This window comes from Rhipicephalus microplus, unplaced genomic scaffold (genome assembly GCF_043290135.1).
Source record: "Rhipicephalus microplus isolate Deutch F79 unplaced genomic scaffold, USDA_Rmic scaffold_28, whole genome shotgun sequence".
NCBI lineage: Eukaryota > Metazoa > Arthropoda > Arachnida > Ixodida > Ixodidae > Rhipicephalus > Rhipicephalus microplus.
This window is the reverse complement of record NW_027464601.1, coordinates 1,499,515-1,517,500: the sequence shown is the minus strand read 5'-3', so window position 1 is coordinate 1,517,500 and position 17,986 is coordinate 1,499,515. Positions and strand designations below refer to the sequence as shown.

General features: G+C 44.6%; 1 protein-coding gene across 1 annotated transcript in view; it reads right to left on the bottom strand.

Moving 5' to 3' along the window:
* The window catches only part of LOC119165030 (chymotrypsinogen A), a 37,202-nt gene extending 20,170 nt beyond the window's left edge, over nucleotides 1–17,032 (bottom strand). The window contains exons 1-3 of the mRNA XM_075884363.1: nucleotides 16,911–17,032; nucleotides 8,203–8,404; nucleotides 2,098–2,224 (exon numbers count right to left, since the gene is read on the bottom strand). Coding sequence (XP_075740478.1) covers nucleotides 2,098–2,224; nucleotides 8,203–8,404; nucleotides 16,911–16,971 — 390 coding nt within the window. The 5' untranslated portion in view covers nucleotides 16,972–17,032. The remainder of the gene's footprint in view (nucleotides 1–2,097; nucleotides 2,225–8,202; nucleotides 8,405–16,910) is intronic.
* Between the last annotated feature and the right edge of the window lie 954 nt (nucleotides 17,033–17,986).

Genomic DNA, 17,986 nt, shown 5'->3' with positions numbered 1-17,986 from the left:
CACTAAAAATTATGCCACTGCTGTTTGTACTGCGCACTTCACAGGTTGTGTATGTTATACCTTTGAGCTGCGGAAAAGTGTACATCAACCAGACGGGCTTATGTTTCAATGATACACTCGGAGAACATGCGACGTCCCCGAAGGTCCTCACATGTGGCTCGCACTTGTCATTGCACTGGAGGGATTGTGGGTGTAATCCGCAGTTTGGCAGCACCAGAATTCTGGGCAAATAGAAACCCTGTTTGACTAGAGAAATCCTAAAAGCAGGACAGATTAGGGTGATTGCAAGCACGTGTATCAGTATTCCTTCGGTAGCGCTAAGTGAAAAAAAAGTGTCTTTTTTTAGCAGTTGACAGCCAAACATATATTTTGTGTGTGTGTGTGGGCGTGTGTCAGGGGGGGGGGGGGGGGGGCAGGGGGTGACACCTTGCAGTGATAGTTGGTTGCACCTGCGCGTCTCGATGTTCTCGTGCAATGAAGGTTTTTTTATGAAAGTGCAGTTGTAAGTTGAGCGTCTTTCTTGTCAAGTCTTCCTTTCTTATACCTCGTGCACCCGTATATTTTCATATGTGTTGGCCCAGCACTCCACTTCATAAAAATACCGCCGTCGTGGCACGCAGTTTTAGCGACTTTGCCTTGACGAAAGCAAAAAAATACCTCTAAAAACTTTATATCGATATAGTATTTATACTACTACATCGAGCGCACTTTCCTGGCCATGCTTTTTTGGAAACTCCAGGTTTTAGAGGCGTATCAATATAAACCAAAATAGTTTTTTGCCACGTTCAGAATTTTTTTCGGTGTATATGTGCCGCGCACAAGTAAAACAAATATTTGAGGAGATGATACGTTTACGGAAAGTTTCATAAAAGGACGTTACGCATGTGATGGAAAATAGTTTTTTGTAAAGAAATTTCCTAAAATGCCTGGCAATGCTTTGTTTGTCCTTGCGCTAGGGAGTGAAAAAAGCATGGCTAATATAAAAATGTCTATTATAAGAGCGCAATGCTAGTAAAACGAGAAAAGCAAACGTTGAAGAAACACGGCAAAATGTCAAATCAGAGCAATTCGTTTTTGCTTCACCGCATTTTCTGAACTTCAAATGGTGCTCCGGCGCTTGAAAAGATATCTAAATTTTTTTCTTAAAGTCATCTTGTCGACCACCTCGGTTAGAAAAGTTCGTTTGGAATGACATGCGAACACACTGGATCATTTATCCAGGATTTTTTATGCTCAAACCATGTCGAAACATGTCTAGTGTGTTCCAGATTTTGCTGTCCCACTAAATAGGTCCTGGGCTTGACAATACAATTCTAGCTCCAAGAAGGCCGGAAATGTACACGTGTGATCACAAAAGCAGAGCCATACATACAACCTACAAGTTTTCAAAGCCTTTCATTGGACGTAATAAGAAAACTATACCAGCATTATCATAACGCGTAGGTGAAGTAGCCCTACTTTCAGCTCTACTAAACTGTAACAATTTGCGCTAGCTTAGCTAAACAAACAGCGACGGCAATCGCTAGGTTGTAAAGCCTAAAGATTACCAGTATTTATTTGAAATCTTCGTGTACAATATAATAGTACGCTATAAGGTTCTAGAGGGAGAAGAACAGGTAAAGAAAAAATACATTGTTTAATTAAGCTATTGCAAATAGATGTTACTTTAGGTTGCGCTTAATGAAGCATAAAGCACGTAAAAATCTGGGATTTGCGAGGGAAAGATATGCAGCCAGTGACGTATGCACTTTGTATTAGTGGTGCTCAATGTCGCGCAATGATGGATCACATACGTATTAAGCTAGTTTTTATATCAACCTTTCATTATTGCTGTATTTGCCACCTATTGAGAACTTGTTCGTGCAGCATTCATAATTATTATTGTTATTTTAGAAACAACTTATTTTCTGCCTTATTTGTAAATATGCTTCACTTCTTTGTCAATTATTGAATAGTTATAATGCCATTTGTATCAATTATTGCCCTTAAAATAATAGATGCCTCCAGTTATCCACAGAAAAACGAAAAACATGAATCACCTTCACCGCATGAAGAACGCTACCCTTCCTTCTTTTGATACATGCAGCCTCAACTTACCTCATGAGGTGCTTTGTAACTTTTGTGAAAGCACACTTCGGCCACTTCCACAGTCCTTGTATCAGCTTCAATGTTACTTTGATCATGGGCACCCAAAACCACAAGTAACATTTTGGATGTTTTTCTCCTGCAACATATGTTCACACAGAATACCAGATATGATTGACATATCTTCGTCCAAAATATTATGTGACACGCATTGTCATTTCAAAGTGATAGACAGAGGCCGTGGATAACAGAGGCCCTGGTGTGGGGGAAGAAGACGAAGTTTTTCTGAGTGGAACGCTGGTTTCAGTCTCTGTTATTATTTCTCGTTTTCTTTGGTGCTAGTAGAAGACGCCGCTCTTCTGCCTGCGGAAATGGACGTAGAATCACCAGGGCCTCCACCCATACGTCCCGCGTCGTCTGTGGCCACTCTAAGAAAGCGCTCCGGCCACCCAAGTGACGTCGACAGTGAGAACACGCCCATGTACTCTACGGCCAGTGATGAGAGCTCCGATGAACGTGACTTTGTACCCGTGGCAAGACACAAGGCGAAGAGGAGGCTGCTTACGACATCTTCTTCCCAAAGTAAGGCCACCACGAATATTGAAGAGCCACCGGTTCACACTATTTTGTTTGTCCCGCTGAATGCCGCTGACATCATGAACCGACTTAATCGCCAGGTCACGTCTATGTCACTTGAGGCGCTAGTTCCGGGACAAATAACATACGTGAGAATCATTGGCCGCAAGAACGTTCTGGCGATAGACGTTACGCAACGTACTGCTCTCGACGTATTGACCAAGGTGAATGTGCTCGGGAACATCAACGTACGTTCTTTCATACCAGATGGCAAGGACTCTAGGGCAGGCGTTATCTACGACGTCGACACTTCTATCAGCGATATTGATTCTCCCACTCTAATCAAACCAGTGACGGAAGCTACTATAATCTTGCAAGCCCGCCGTCTCGGGAACTCACGATGTATGAAACTAGTTTTTAAAGGTGACAGCCTCGCAACTCAAGTAAGAGTTGGTCATTTTCGACACACAGTACGGCCGTTCGTGCCGAAACCTCTTCAGTGTCGGAAGTGCTGTAAAATAGGACACGTGAGTGCTGTTTGCACAAGTTCTGCTGTATGCTCCCGATGCTCGGAGTCGCACAACACGGAAGCCTGCCAGGCAGAACATCGCAAATGCGGCAATCGCCAAGGTCCTCACGAGGTGTCATCAAAGCAGTGCCCAAATGTGAAGAAGGAAATGCTAGTGCTGAGGCAGATGGCCAGAGACGGTTCTACCCACAGGGAGGCTGCTGCCAAAGTGCGACGTCGGCGTTCGCGCCATAGGAAAACACCTAGGACATCCCCTGCCAAGGCCAGGGATACACCGCTACCCCATAACACGCACTCACCACCACAAGCATCAACAAGTGCCAACAACAAGTATCCTCAGAAAGACGCAAGAAACATTGACCCTGACGCGTGGCCAGCGCTGCCGTCAGTGACACCGCCAGTAGAGCGGCAGCATCGCCCATTGAAAGCTACTTCAGAGCGAGTAAGTCATGACAGTCAAGATAACGAAATAATAGACGTGATTAAGACCCTCATGAAGACAATTCGAGTACACTTGAATAATATTCAGAGCCCGGCTACCCACAGCGCTTTCCAAATGTTGGACGCTTTGAATCCGGTGCTATCAAATCTACAGAAGCACCATGGCTCTTTCCCTGCAGCCCTTCCGTAAACAAGTGAAAGAGGCATCAATTTTCCAATGGAATGCCCGAGGTCTTAAACCCCGCATTTCGGATTTTCGACCATATGTTTTCAAGAATCAGTTTCCAATTATCGTAATTTCGTGAACCACGTCTTAATAATGCTATACGACTTTCTAAATACGAGGCTTTCAGATCTGCAACCCGTAACGAAACCAGTAAGGTCATTGTTTACATCAGGTGCGAACTCACATATACTGAGCATCCAGTAACAGCGGACAACAGCAACCAATACGTGTGCCTGACAGTTAAGCGTAAGAACGTGAACTTCACGCTAGTGGCAGTATATATTTCGCCTTCAGGCCGCTTCGACCCAGCAAGATTAAGCGCCATTATATCAGCGACACCTGGGCCATGGATTATTACCGGCGATTTTAACGCTCATCACCCCCTGTGGGGAAGCCAGAAGATGGACCGTCGGGGAAGAAGAGATGTGTCCTCCTTTGCATCTGACCACCCACTATATTGTTTAAATGACGGTGCTCCTACGTTTTTACGGGGTCTGACATATAGTAGCTGTCTCGACCTAACTTTTGTGTCAAGTAGCCTGAACACCAAGGTGCAGTGGTTTGCGGACAATGAAACGCATGGCAGTGACCACATTCCCACCTATATAAAAATCAAGAGCTAACCAAGTCGCAAATCGCGCCCACTTCACGGATAGACTGGTCAAAGTACAGATCATACACAGAGAAGCAATGCGAGAGAAACCAAGAAGGTTCTCTTGAAAGCCTAGAAGGTATAATGAAGGCCGCTATTCAAGAGGCAACGTTTAATTGTGGACCTTTGCCAGATTTTTGCAAATATGAGGTGGAGTTGGAGCGACTTCGCGCAATCCGTCGTCGCGCTGAACGACGTTATAGGCGCACGAAATCCGTCTACGACTTGAGGGAAGCGAGACGTCTACAAAAGAAGATTCAACGTCGAATCAATGCACTACAGTCGCAACGATGGAAGTCACTACGCGAGTCGCTCGATCCCCACAAACCTCTTTCGCAAATATGGAGAATAATCCGCGGCCTACGAACATTGCCACAACAAAATCGTCCGTTCAAATGCCTTGCTCTCCACCAAGGCCGGCGTGAAATCGATGTAGCGGAAGACATCTGTGCCAGGGTTGCAAACAAGGGGTCCGAGATCAACATGAGTAACCTACGAAACGCGCCGGTGTCCAGAGACACTCGGATGGACAATATGTTTTCTCTAGAGGAGCTTCAGGCAGCATTGGCAGCATGCAAGCGCTCGTCATCGCCTGGACCCGATGGAGTCACTTACATGGCCCTTGCTAACCTAGGACGAACAGCTCGGCGTGCCCTTCTAGCTGTATACAATGACTCGTGGAGCAACGGTTCGGTTTCTCCTTCGTGGAAGTGCAGCCGCCCTATGCCCCTGCTCAAACCAGGCAAATCGCCTCTGGACATGGCCTCCTATCGCCCCATCGCGCTTGCCAGCTGTTTTGGAAAGGTAATGGAGAGAATGGTGCTGACTCGCCTGGAGTGGTACTTAGAACATAACAATATATACCCCGATGCTTTGACCGGCTTTCGACGTGGATGGTCTTCCATAGACAATGTTTTTGATCTTGTCATGTCTGTACAACAGCAGAAGAGCCTAAAGAGATTATCAGCGGCACTTTTCTTGGATATTAAGGCTGCATATGACAATGTATTACATGAAACCATCCTGGACGCCTTGGGCAGCATTGGATTGGGAGGCCGCGTTTACAAATGGATCTACAGCTATTTGAAGAACAGAACCTTCTTCGTTCAGACAGAAAATGGCGCAACAAGGCAACATCATACTTATCATCGCGGCGTACCTCAAGGTGGGGTCCTAAGTCCCATACTTTTCAACCTTGCGCTCATCCGCCTCGTTGACGTCCTGCCACACTCCGTACATCTGTCTATATACGCGGACGACATCTGCATCTGGGCATCAGGGGTCACGCGTCTACACGTACGAGCCAGGCTTCAGACAGCGTCTACACTGACGTCAAACTACCTTCAAGGACGAGGACTGGAGCTGTCATATGAGAAATGCTCACTAGTTGCGTTTACGCGTAAGACAATGACGCCATACCGCATCAGAATTAATGGACACACAATCAGCTATCAAACGACTCACCGTTTCCTGGGAGTAATAATAGATCGTGATTTGTCTTGGAGCCCTCATATCGCTTACATGAAGAAGAAACTGACCATGATCACCCAGGTCTTAAAGTTTCTTGAGGGATAATCATGGGGTGTATCGGTACGAGCCATGCTTCAACTGTATGCTGCACTTTTTTTGGCTTCATGCGCTACAGCCTACCGGTGCTTGGCAAGGCCCGCATAACAAACGTACACGTTCTCCAGTCATTACAAGCTCAAGCACTGAGAATATGCTTCGGGCTGCCGAGATGCGCATCCTCAGCAGCGACTGTCGCAATCGCTCATGAACACCCTATCGCAACCTACATTCGTGTCGATGCTTTAAGAACGCACATAAGACATGCCACCCGGATTCAATCGCATCACCTCGCCTCCCTTCCAACTTCCAGGTTATGCTCTGCGTTCTGCACTATTATTGCCCCACATCGCATGGTGATTCCCACAAACTTCACGCACGCAGCAACACCGTCGTTACCATTGTGGTGTCTACATCCACTGGAAGCCCTGATAACCATCCCCAGAATGCAAAAGAAGAAAAATTTGTCAAATTTGGCCCTAAAACAAACAACATTACTGTTTCTGCATGAGAAACACAATGGACGCATTCACATTTACACGGATAGGTCGGTCACTTCAACAAGTTCAACAGGCGCAGTGGTAATTCCGGAAAAATCCATCATGGTAAAGTTCAGGACCTCGCATCTGACATCATCCACGGCGGCAGAACTCGCCGCCATTCGTGCCGCTCTGGAGTTCCTAGTTGAAGAACCGCACCAGACATGGTCAATATTCTTCGACTCCAAAGCAGCTCTCCAGGGAATTGCCTCACCATATCGTCATGGACCAAACGAACAGCTAGTTGCTGAAATAGGACTGCTTCATCACCGGGCTATAGAGAAACAACATGACATAGCGTATCAATGGGTACCAGGCCACTGCAGCATTGATGGAAACGACCGTGCAGATGAAGCAGCCCGAACTGCTCATGATGATGCATATTGTGTAGCTATACCATTATCAAGAACGGACGCCGCTGCAAGGCTTCGATCTCTTGCACGAGAACTGACACTCGCTCAGTGGAATTCACCGGCATTCACCAACGTCCGCCTTCATAATTTGGACCCACACCTACAGCTCCGTCTTCCATCAGGAATAACCAGAGCAGAGAAGACACTTTTGTGCCGTCTGTGGATTGGGGTGGCATTTACAAATGCTTATTCGTTTCGAATCGGAATGGCCAGAAGCCCGACATGTGACAACTGTGGCTGCGCAGAGACTTTCTGCCATCTTCTCTGCGAGTGCCCCCGCTTCAGCGTGCCAAGAAAAGAACTGTCAAAAGCTTTAGATAGAATAGACAATCGCCAATTGTCGAAAGAAAGGGTATTGGGACACTGGCCGAGACCGTCCTCTGCACACAAGGCATTGAGAGCGTTGTTGCGCTTTCTGCGGGCAAGTGGTCTTAGAGACAGACTGTAAACAGCGTTGTGGATCGTCTGATGACCTTCTCTCTTTTTTTTTGCAACGTCTCTTTTCTCTCATCCTTTATCCCCCTTACCCCTTTCCTAGTACAGGGTAGCCAGCCGGTCTAAGAACTGGCTAACCTCCCTGTCCTTCCTCATTTATTCCTCTTCCTCCTCCTCTCTGGATAAATAAAATCGACGAAAATAATGACGACAGTCCTTACGAAAAGAATGACCCCATTGCCCGCTAAAGGCAATCATGTGAAGATGCAAAGCAGTGGGTGCTAACGCTTACACTAGCGGCAGCGTTGACGCTGAATCCCAATGCGGCGTTGCGCAGGAGAGAAACCTGGGGAGGCGCAATATACGCTGTGATGTGCCGGTGTTGAACAGCTACACTTTTTTCATCTTTGGCTTACTTTACAGTCAAATCTCTTTGACTGGAATGTCAAAGAGATTCGCCATTGTCTAACGGTGTGTTGATTTGTTTATATCTCTTTAATCTAGTGAAACATTTGCCAAAAGACAGATATTTTTGTCTGTTGGAGAATATTCCATAGAAGCAGCAATGAAGCTGAACTAATACTAATATGAATATTGTTTTCTAAATAAAGTTAATGTGAATTCATGCACTTCGCGAAATGGTACAGACTAAGCATTCGCTTACAAGCTGGATTGAGATAAAGTAGATCCGTCTTTATTTTTCATTTCTTATAGCAACAACGTCAGACGTGAGTACTTACATGAGACAATGAGCGGCCGTGACAACGTGTCTGTGGGAGATCAGCGCACCAGAACATATATGCTTGGAGAAGACTTCTTTCGTGAAAATTCCAACGTGCCAGGGCCAGCTTCCTGGAACTGCCTCACTTCCACCAATGATGCGATCATGTTCGTTCAGAAGAGGTTCAATGGGTGTCTGACCACAGTTTTTACCGTCCACACCTGGGTGTTCCGCATAGGCAATGTAAGGGAATTTTAAAAGTCTCAATATCACCAGTTCAAAAAACAACTTTCTGCATCAGTACGATTTCTTATTTGGCGCTGCTAGCCATTTCGGACAGTGGCACTCATGCATATACTCTATTTTTCCACTCACCATACTATTTTTCGTGGTTTGTTCGTTAGCCTTTCTTGCACATTCCCACCTAATTTTGGTCGTACTTTCCGTAGGCTAGGACCTCCGCGAGCTTCTTTGCCTGACATTGCGCTTCGTCATATAAGTGTCCATAACTTAATTATTGTATGAATTATTCGAAATATTAGAAACATGAATAGTAAAACACTTGATCATTATCAAACTGCACCTTTTCTCCTCAGAATGAACGAATGCCCCAAATTTTTCAAACGCAATAAAACCGCGATCTATGAGCGTAGAACATCCATAGAAGAAGTTTTGTGTGACAGTTGTGTTATTTGAAATGCTTTACCTTTATTTTTTTATTTTTATTTGTCACAAAAAATATACACGCATTGAGGTAGTATATACAAAAGGAGGTCCCATAGCACAAGGCTGAAAGGGGACCTCCTGTTAGAAAATGACATGTTAATAAGTACCACAAAATGGCAACAAAAAGCGATTAGGTAATTATTGATAGTAACAAAAACAACGCAAACATGCAATAAAACATGCCAGTAAAAATGGTAACAAAACAATGTTCAGTAATTGTGCATAACTATGAAAACAACGAAACATAAAATAAAAATGGCAGTAGAATCGGGAACGAAATGACGTTAATTAATGATATACAGCTATTAAAGAAACTCCAATGTGCATGGGTAATAAATGTGAAAATAACGCACACAGTAATAGCTGTAAATGTAAGAGAACGCCGATATAAAAATGAAGATGAGTAAAGATTGCGAGATGAGATGTTTAAGTTCTTTTTTAAAAGCAGCTAATGACAATTGTTTAGTGCTTAGTGGTACTGAATTCCAAAATTGGATAGCTGCAAATATGGTAGTATGCTTGCCGTAGTTAGTGCGTGCATGTGGTAGTAAAAAGTTGTTGTTTGAGGCAAACCTGGTGGGATTAGAGTTTAACATTGAAATTTCTGTAAAACGTTGACTGTTATGATACCGTTAAGACACTTAAATACAAGAATCCCCAATTTATATTTAAATAAATTACACACTGTTAGTACATTATGTTGCTGAAAAAGTGGGGATGCGCAGGATATCGGTGAACTGAATGTTAGGATGTGAATGGCTTGGTTTTGGAGACGTTGGAGTGGAAGGATATGAGATGGATAGGTATTCGCCCATGACGTGATACAGTAGGTGATATGACTGTGGATGAAGGCGTAGTACAGTTTAAGCAAAGTCTGCAAATTGAAGAATGGTCGTGCTTTAATTAGTGTTCTGATACCATGAGCAATCCTCTGTCTTATAAGTGAAATGTGATGATGGTACTTGAGATGAGCATCTAGAACTACTCCCAAGAATGTGCACTTAGTAGTACTAAGATGTCTGTGGCCGTTGATAGTAATAGCGGGTGTAGGTGAAAGAGGGTTATGACTAGAATGGAAGACAACGAACTGTGTTTTATTGGTATTAATAGTTAAACCATTAGCTGTGCACCTGTTCTGTATGTTATAGAAGTCAGAGGACAATTTATCAGTTAGCGCATCGATAGACTTGTCTTTAGTAACTATAGTTGTATCATCTGCGTACAAGAAAGGTTGACTGTGTGTTAAAGCCGAGGTTAGATCATTAATATAGATTAAGAATAAAAGCGGGCCCAGTATGGATCCTTGCGGGACACCTTTGTCAATAGATTTAAAAGTGGAGAGGATGTTGGAGACACAAACAGCTTGCTGTCTATTAGATAAGTAGCTATTAATCAGCTCCTGCGCACTACCGACGACACCTATTGAGTTGAGTTTACCTAATAGTATGTTATGAACTATGGAGTCAAATGCCTTAGAGAGGTCAATAAACAGTGCTCCTGCAAAACATCCAGATTCAAGCGCGTGTTTATTATAATCGGTAAAGGAGAGTAGTGCGAAATCTGTTGAATAGCCTGCACGAAAACCAAATTGTTGACTGGATAAAATACGAAACTTATTTAGATATTTAGATAATCGTTTTTCAATACACTTCTCTATGATTTTACTGTAAGATGAAAGAATGGCAATAGGTCGGTAGTTACTAATAGAAGTTCTATCACCTTTTTTAAAGACTGGAATTATCTTGGCCTTTTTAAGCTTTGATGGGAAGATGCCAGTTTTAAACATAAGGTTAATGATATAGGCTAAGGGGGTCGAGATCACGTGAGAGATGCATTTCAGGTGAATAGGCTGAATGTTATCGAGACCAGCACTTGTTATTTTCATGTGATTAATTATTTCCACCAACTCATCTGGGCCTGTTGGAAAGAGGTAAAAAGACTGAAGACATTTCCTAATTGTTGGCTGGTAATCATGAGGCAAGAGGGAAGTGTTAGCACAGAAGTACTTGTTGAAGGCGTTCGCAATGTCGTCTGCATTTCTAAGAACACCCTCTGATGACCGTAATTCAGTTATAGCTGGCTCACTTACTGATATGTTTAGAAATGAATTAATTATTTTCCATTGATCTTTCTGTTATTACCAGCGTTGTGTATCCTGTGTGTATAATAATTTCTTTTAGCTTCTTCAAGGACTTTGTTAAGTAGGTTGCTGTACTTTTTATATCGCGATCGCAGGGCAGCATTGAAAGGCCGTTTCTTTAACTTTTTATATAAATTGTCTTTCCTTCGCAAGCTCTTCATTAGGCCAGATGTGAGCCATGGGTTGTGAGGGGCCGCAAATTCTTGCGACATTTGACAAAGCTGGTAGAATCGTCTAAGCACTTTTTGACGGCAGATGAAAAAGAATTAAAAGCATCTTCAGGATCTCTAAGCAGTTCTAAGAAAGACCATTCTATGGCTTCTACACACTTGAAGAAATTTGTTTTATCCAATATAGTTTTTTGAAAAGAGCTTAACTGATTAGGTATAGCACATTCAAATCGGCAAACTACAGGGTAGTGGTCAGTTAAGCTGGCTTCGAGGACGCCACAGTCGTTTGATGGAATGAAATTTGATAAAATGTGATCGATTAAAGAACTGGACGCACCAAGTACGCATCTAGTAGGAACCGAGATTAGAGATTCGTAGCCAAATCCTAGAAAGCTCGCAGTGTAATCAGAGTACGCTGAGGTGCTTGCATCGAGAAGATTGATGTTTATGTCACTTAGGATCACGACATTCTTGTTTTCAAGAGATAACTTGTTGAAAATGGATGAAAGTGATGAACAGAAATCGGGAACAGAGGATGACGGTGAACGATATATGCAGCCTATGATTGTCTTATTACCGCTCGATGGCAAAGTTGGGTTAGCAATTTCAATTCGTACGGACTCGGTATTCTCAACCGAAAGGCTGAGATCATATCTTGTTTGATATGGAATTGATGCAGATACGAATATAGCTGCACCGCCAAAACTACCAGACAATCGATGACAATACTCGAGAACGTATGATGGGAAACAGAACATATTTTAGTCGTGGGGCGATAGCCATGTTTCAGTGACGCAAATGAAAGAAAAGTTCAATTGATATGACGACAAAAAGGCATGTATGCTATCGAAATTTTTTTTAAGACTACGTGCATTAAAGTGAACAACAGGCAAATATCGATCGCAGCAAAACTGCTGAAGTTGATCCGCGGTGAAATACATTGTGAAGAACCGGTAAAAGAGAAAAAGAAACGAGAGAAGAAAAAAAAAATATAAGATATGCGCTGAACTGTTCGGTAAATAAGCTTTAAAAAAGGTTCAGCCGGTCTGCTGGAAAAAAGACAGGTCTTCTTCTGAAGAAATACGGAAAACGCGGCTTTCATTCGACTTTCTGGCTTTAATGTGGCAATTGTCAGTCCATAGATGTTGCCAATGTTTTTCTTTCTTGAGTGATAGAGCCTTTGCGAAAAGCCGCTTGTTCTCTGGAGTGAGGTGGTCATTGACAAATACAGCGTTTGAATGAGAGCCAGAAAAGCCAAGGTCACGAGAAGTAAGCCGAGGCTTTCTCGCTTTGTTTACAAATTCTTGTTTTTTTGCCCGAGAACAAAATCTGGCGACAATGTTTTTGGTAGACTCAGCCTTTGTGGGCACTCGATGAACGATGTCAATATCGGAGTCAGAAATTGTGCAGTCAACTTTCGAGGCAATGGTTCTAACGATCGCAGAACAATTCTCACCCTGAGAGTAAGGAACTCCCTTCAATTCTACGTTGTTCGCCCTGGAATACTGTTCCATTTGGGCAACATTTTTGCTCAGAATTTCGTTCTTACGCCCTAGATCCTTGTTGGCTGAAACGAAGGCTGAATTTTCTGATTTGATTGCCTCTATCACCGAATTCAGCATGGTGATACTAGATATGAGGCTCGCAATTTCAGCTTTAAGAGTCACTACATCCGGTTCAAAAGAACGCATCTTCTCTTGAAACGTTACAAGTAGCCTTTCAGCTACCTCGTCCCGCTTGCTTTCGGATAAAGCCTCAACTTTTTCTAGCCTTTTGGCCAACTCGGCACAAGTAGGCATTGCGACTAATGTACAACAAAAGCACAGAAAAACAACGCAGGTACACTGGCAGCAGCAGTTGCAAAATATAAAAAAAGCAGAGTGACAATGAGCAAAAAAAACTAACCTGCGGGTACAAAGAAGTGAGTATAAGTCAGCGTTCCGCTAACTGCAACCGCTGCTGCCAAATGAAAGCCATGGCCAAGGTTGCGTTGGCTTTTATGCTGAAGTGGTCCGAGATGCTGAAGGCAGTGCGCAGGCAGTCCACGCACGCAGATAATCCAAGTGTAATCCACGCTGGCGGACAGGACGCTGATCGGCAGAAGGGTTCCACGCTTGATCGATATGACGCAAGAGCAGATGCGTTGAACAGGCAGCACGAGCTTGAAGTTCACAAATGGGCTATTCACACTGCGGGTACAAAGAAGTGAGTATAAGTCAGCGTTCCGCTAACTGCAACCGCTGCTGCCAAATGAAAGCCGTGGCCAAGGTTGCGTTGGCTTTTATGCTGAAGTGGTCCGAGATGCTGAAGGCAGTGCGCAGGCAGTCCACGCACGAAGATAATCCAAGTGTAATCCACGCTGGCGGACAGGACGCTGATCGGCAGAAGGGTTCCACGCTTGATCGATATGACGCAAGAGCAGATGTGTTGAACAGGCAGCACGAGCTTGAAGTTCACAAATGGGCTATTCACACTGCGGGTACAAAGAAGTGAGTATAAGTCAGCGTTCCGCTAACTGCAACCGCTGCTGCCAAATGAAAGCCGTGGCCAAGGTTGCGTTGGCTTTTATGCTGAAGTGGTCCGAGATGCTGAAGGCAGTGCGCAGGCAGTCCACGCACGAAGATAGTCCAAGTGTAATCCACGCAGGCGGACAGGACGCTGATCGGCAGAAGGGTTCCACGCTTGATCGATATGACGCAAGAGCAGATGCGTTGAACAGGCAGCACGAGCTTGAAGTTCACAAAGGGGCTATTCACACTGCGGGTACAAAGAAGTGAATATAAGTCAGCGTTCCGCTAACTGCAACCGCTGCTGCCAAATGAAACCTTGCAAAGCATTTGCTGACTTTGCAGAAATCAAGAAGAAGGTCGGCTTTTGGGCTCTAAGATTTTGGTCGGGAAGATCTTGGACTGGTCGCGAAGTACGTTTTTTCATTTCAAAATGTGCGTGCTTAGGCTAGACGTCATCCCACCCCCTAACCAAAAAGACAAACAAAATTTTCAACTAGCCGTGTGAAGCTTGAAAAACAGCGAGGCTGGTCGTTATTAGGGGCTCAAAATGGCCTTTTTGGCGATTTCCACGGGAAAACGTACGCGTGAGAGATGTGAGCTCGCGACTAATCATCGTGACGATGTGGTGACGCGCGCTCATTGCGCCATCTTGCTGGTAATGCTGAAAGCACGATAGTTTTCCGCGAGATGCCCGTCACCAGCGATAAGTGGGAGACCAAAATAGCTTGCCGTCTGAACGCTGAAGAAGGTGCTGCTTGTGGCTCAGTGGCTAACGCCTCGCACTCACAAATCAGAGTTCCCACGTTTGGTTCCGCGCGCCGGGATTATTTTCTGGGTTGTTTTTCTTTCTTGCGTTTTAGTGGCGAAGCTCGTTACGGCGTCGCCAGAGCGTCCCTGTCATAACCACCGGTGGCACATACCCGCCTCTCGTTAATTCTTGAACTGGCCATAGGGGGCGGTACATGCACTATATGCTGAAAAATGCAAAATGGTACGACACAAGAGGGCGTTACTTGTAGAAAAGAAGGATTGACGTCACACATACAGAAGGAGAGAGAGACGATCGCGTGACTACGATCGCGTGCTCTTCGGCAGCGTTGTACGCCAGGGGTGCTCTATAGTACAATAAAAGCGCTGTTTTGGCACGCGCGCGCATACAGAGTCTCGGCGACGGAGAATAGAGAAGGCTGCTGAGGGGCGTGCGCCACTCACGCAGGTCGCAGCTCAAAGAAAGCGGTGGCTCGCGCTTGAAGAAGGAACCCCGACGTGCGAGCGTGCGAGGCAAAAAAGCGCCACTAGCTGTGCGGCGCCGCCGCAAGGACCTTGCATTACGACCAGGGACCGAATTGGCACGGCAGTGGCGTGCGAACCCATCTTCACCCCACTCTTCATCATTCGCCGTGTGTATATGCTGTCATTTTATTGCGATAGCAGATATATGAACACTCACAGCTGGATTTTACCGCTGGCCTCGACATCGGCGTCATGCACCGTATATGTCTATGTATCAATATATATGAAAACGCAAGAAAGAATAAAATCCAGAAAAAAACACGCCGATGCGTGGAATCGAACGTGTGACCTCTGCGTCGTAAAAAAGAGGCATGAACCACTGAGCCATCCAGAGCACATCCTTCGCGCTCAAACGGCAAGCTACTTATATCTCGTCCACTGTCAGCTGTTCATGAGTATCTCGGCGGGGAGGTGGAGAATTGTGTTTTCAGCATTACCAGCAAGATGGCGCAAAGAGCGCACGTCACCACATCGCGCGGAGGCGCCCGCTCTAATCTCCTACACGTACTTTGCTCAGCGAGATAAGGGTGTGTGAGGCTTTCTCACGCGCCTTTATCTCGCGGTGGCGAGGAGGGGAAGGTCATACGTCTTCACTGGCCTCGGGCTTTACCTGTAACGACTCTGCTGTAGTTACCTGGTGCACAATGGTAACTGCAGTCATTGCAGTCTCCGTCGTCGAAAAGCTCGCGCTTTTCAGACACAGCAAAGTAACAAATCAAGCGCTTATTCGCGTGCATCCTTACCTGTGAGTGCGTTTTGTGTGTCATCTGTGCGTGAGGAACGTGGAGCGTGTTTCAATCTGCTTTCAATTCTGCGCATAACCTCTCAATTTGTGCTATCACGTTCGTTGCTTCGCCTTTCTGGCAAAGCTGTGACTTTTTTTCACATATATACTAAATACGTATACTTACGTGGTGAGTGACAGTGACGATTACGCCAACACTGGAGGCGAAGTTGAGGTGAAAGCGTTCATATGATTGCTATCGCAATAAAAATTACCGTGGCGTAGCGGGTAGCGGCCCGAAAGATCCTGGGATCGACCCCCGTTGACGAAACGTTTTTCTTTCCTTTCTGATAGTGCACATTTTTTGACGCCACTTCTCTGACAAAATTGCGCCCCTGGTCATGATGAATTCCGACATTAAACACTTTAGTGTAGAATGGTAGTAGTATAACGAGCAACCAAGCTGCAGCACTATCACAAAATAGTACATCGATTGCGTGGAATCGTGGTGTGACCGTAAAGTCTATCTTGCATCTTCAAGCACGGCCGGCCTATAGGAGCGCATCAAAATATTATATTTAAAAATTACTTGGTCGCTCTATAATGAATCTTTGTTCTATTTGCGTATCATTAACTCGCCAGCGACTACCGATGACAGGTTAGACGTGTGAACAGCAGTGCTACCCACTCATGCTGACTTTTCCAACTTGAAAAGCCCGCTTGCTAAAGCTATACGAATACAACGAAACTTTCATGCGGATTCATTAGCCTTGTTTTGTATTTAGGCTGATGTGATGAAAACAATGTCTTTGTAATCAGTATGATGTGACCCTCAAGAAAAAGAATAAACTTCAAAAAAATTTCAGTGCAACCTACGCTAAAAACCTGGCCCAAAACATGACTTTTTCTTGGCGTGACAACTCATGTGATGTTTAAACACACCAAAAGCAACAAAAGAAAGCGTTTTGTTATTACTCCCGATTATTGTGGCATTCGCACTTACACACCACCGCGAAAAAAATAACGTTGGCCAGGTACGTAAATAAAAACGCTCCCTGTAGGCGCCTTTACCATGTTTTTAATCATTCTCACGAGTACTTTTGAACACCTGGCCTATATGCTTGCGAAACATTTTCCGATAATAACCAAAGAACAGCAACTTACCGATTTCGTACGCTAAGCCACACCGCACAGCCAAAGCGAACCATAGCCACACCAGTTCCATGGCGGCCGTCTGTTCTACACAACGCTACACGATGTTTCTCGTGTAACAATTACTGGCTGCGAACGCTTTCAGGTGGTTTTATGGCCGATCTCTCGGCTTTCCTATCTCATGATAAGATGCCCAGGAAAAAAAGAGCCATTACCTCATGATATTGTGATATCTGGCCAGGTGCGGGTGTGAAATTTAGTCGAACAGGTGTTGGCTCTCTCACATGGCGCTACTTAGACATCCTAAATTGGTAATCCAATATCCTCCGTTCATTGGGCGGGGGAACAAGTCTGAAGCAGTACAATGAAACAAATGCAAAATCACTGGGAGCGTCTTCGCAGAAATGTATATCTGGAGCCATTATTGGATCATTTTCGTATGCTGCTAAGCGTGAGCACTACTAGTGATTTCATTAGGATGAACCTTCTCACTTTAGACGAGAAGAAAGTGATAGCTTGAAATAATCAGGAGCTCTCGCTTTTAGTTAGTTTTAGTTTTCTTTTACTGAAAATCGGCGCACGTTTGAGGTCGTATTGGAAAAAGCAGACTTGTATAGTTCGCAAAATCTTTCAAGATGTGTTCATGCATTCATGAATGAGGTATGCTGCACCGCACTCACCTAAAGTGTGCATAACCTAATATACTCTTCAATTAAGAAAGGAAATGCTTCATATGACACTGACAAATATTGCGAAGTGGTTCTGAGAGAGAAAAAAAGCAGTCACAGGAGCTAAAAATAAATGATTCTTATTCTGGGCACCAGTTAGCCCTTTCAATCGGCTAACTGGTCCCCAGAATATGAATCATGCTCAAATAGCAACGAGGTAGGCACACACACTCATCTGTTGTTGAATTACCTAATTAGTGGTAAAGCGCGTCGGCATAAGTATATGCGTCATGGAAGATCACAGCATTATCGCTCGTCGCAGGGTCAGTTATAGAATGCGATCTATTGTTCCTGACGTACGCACAATGTTATCGCCAAATTTTGAAAATATAGTGAAGTTTCCGATACATAAGGGCACGG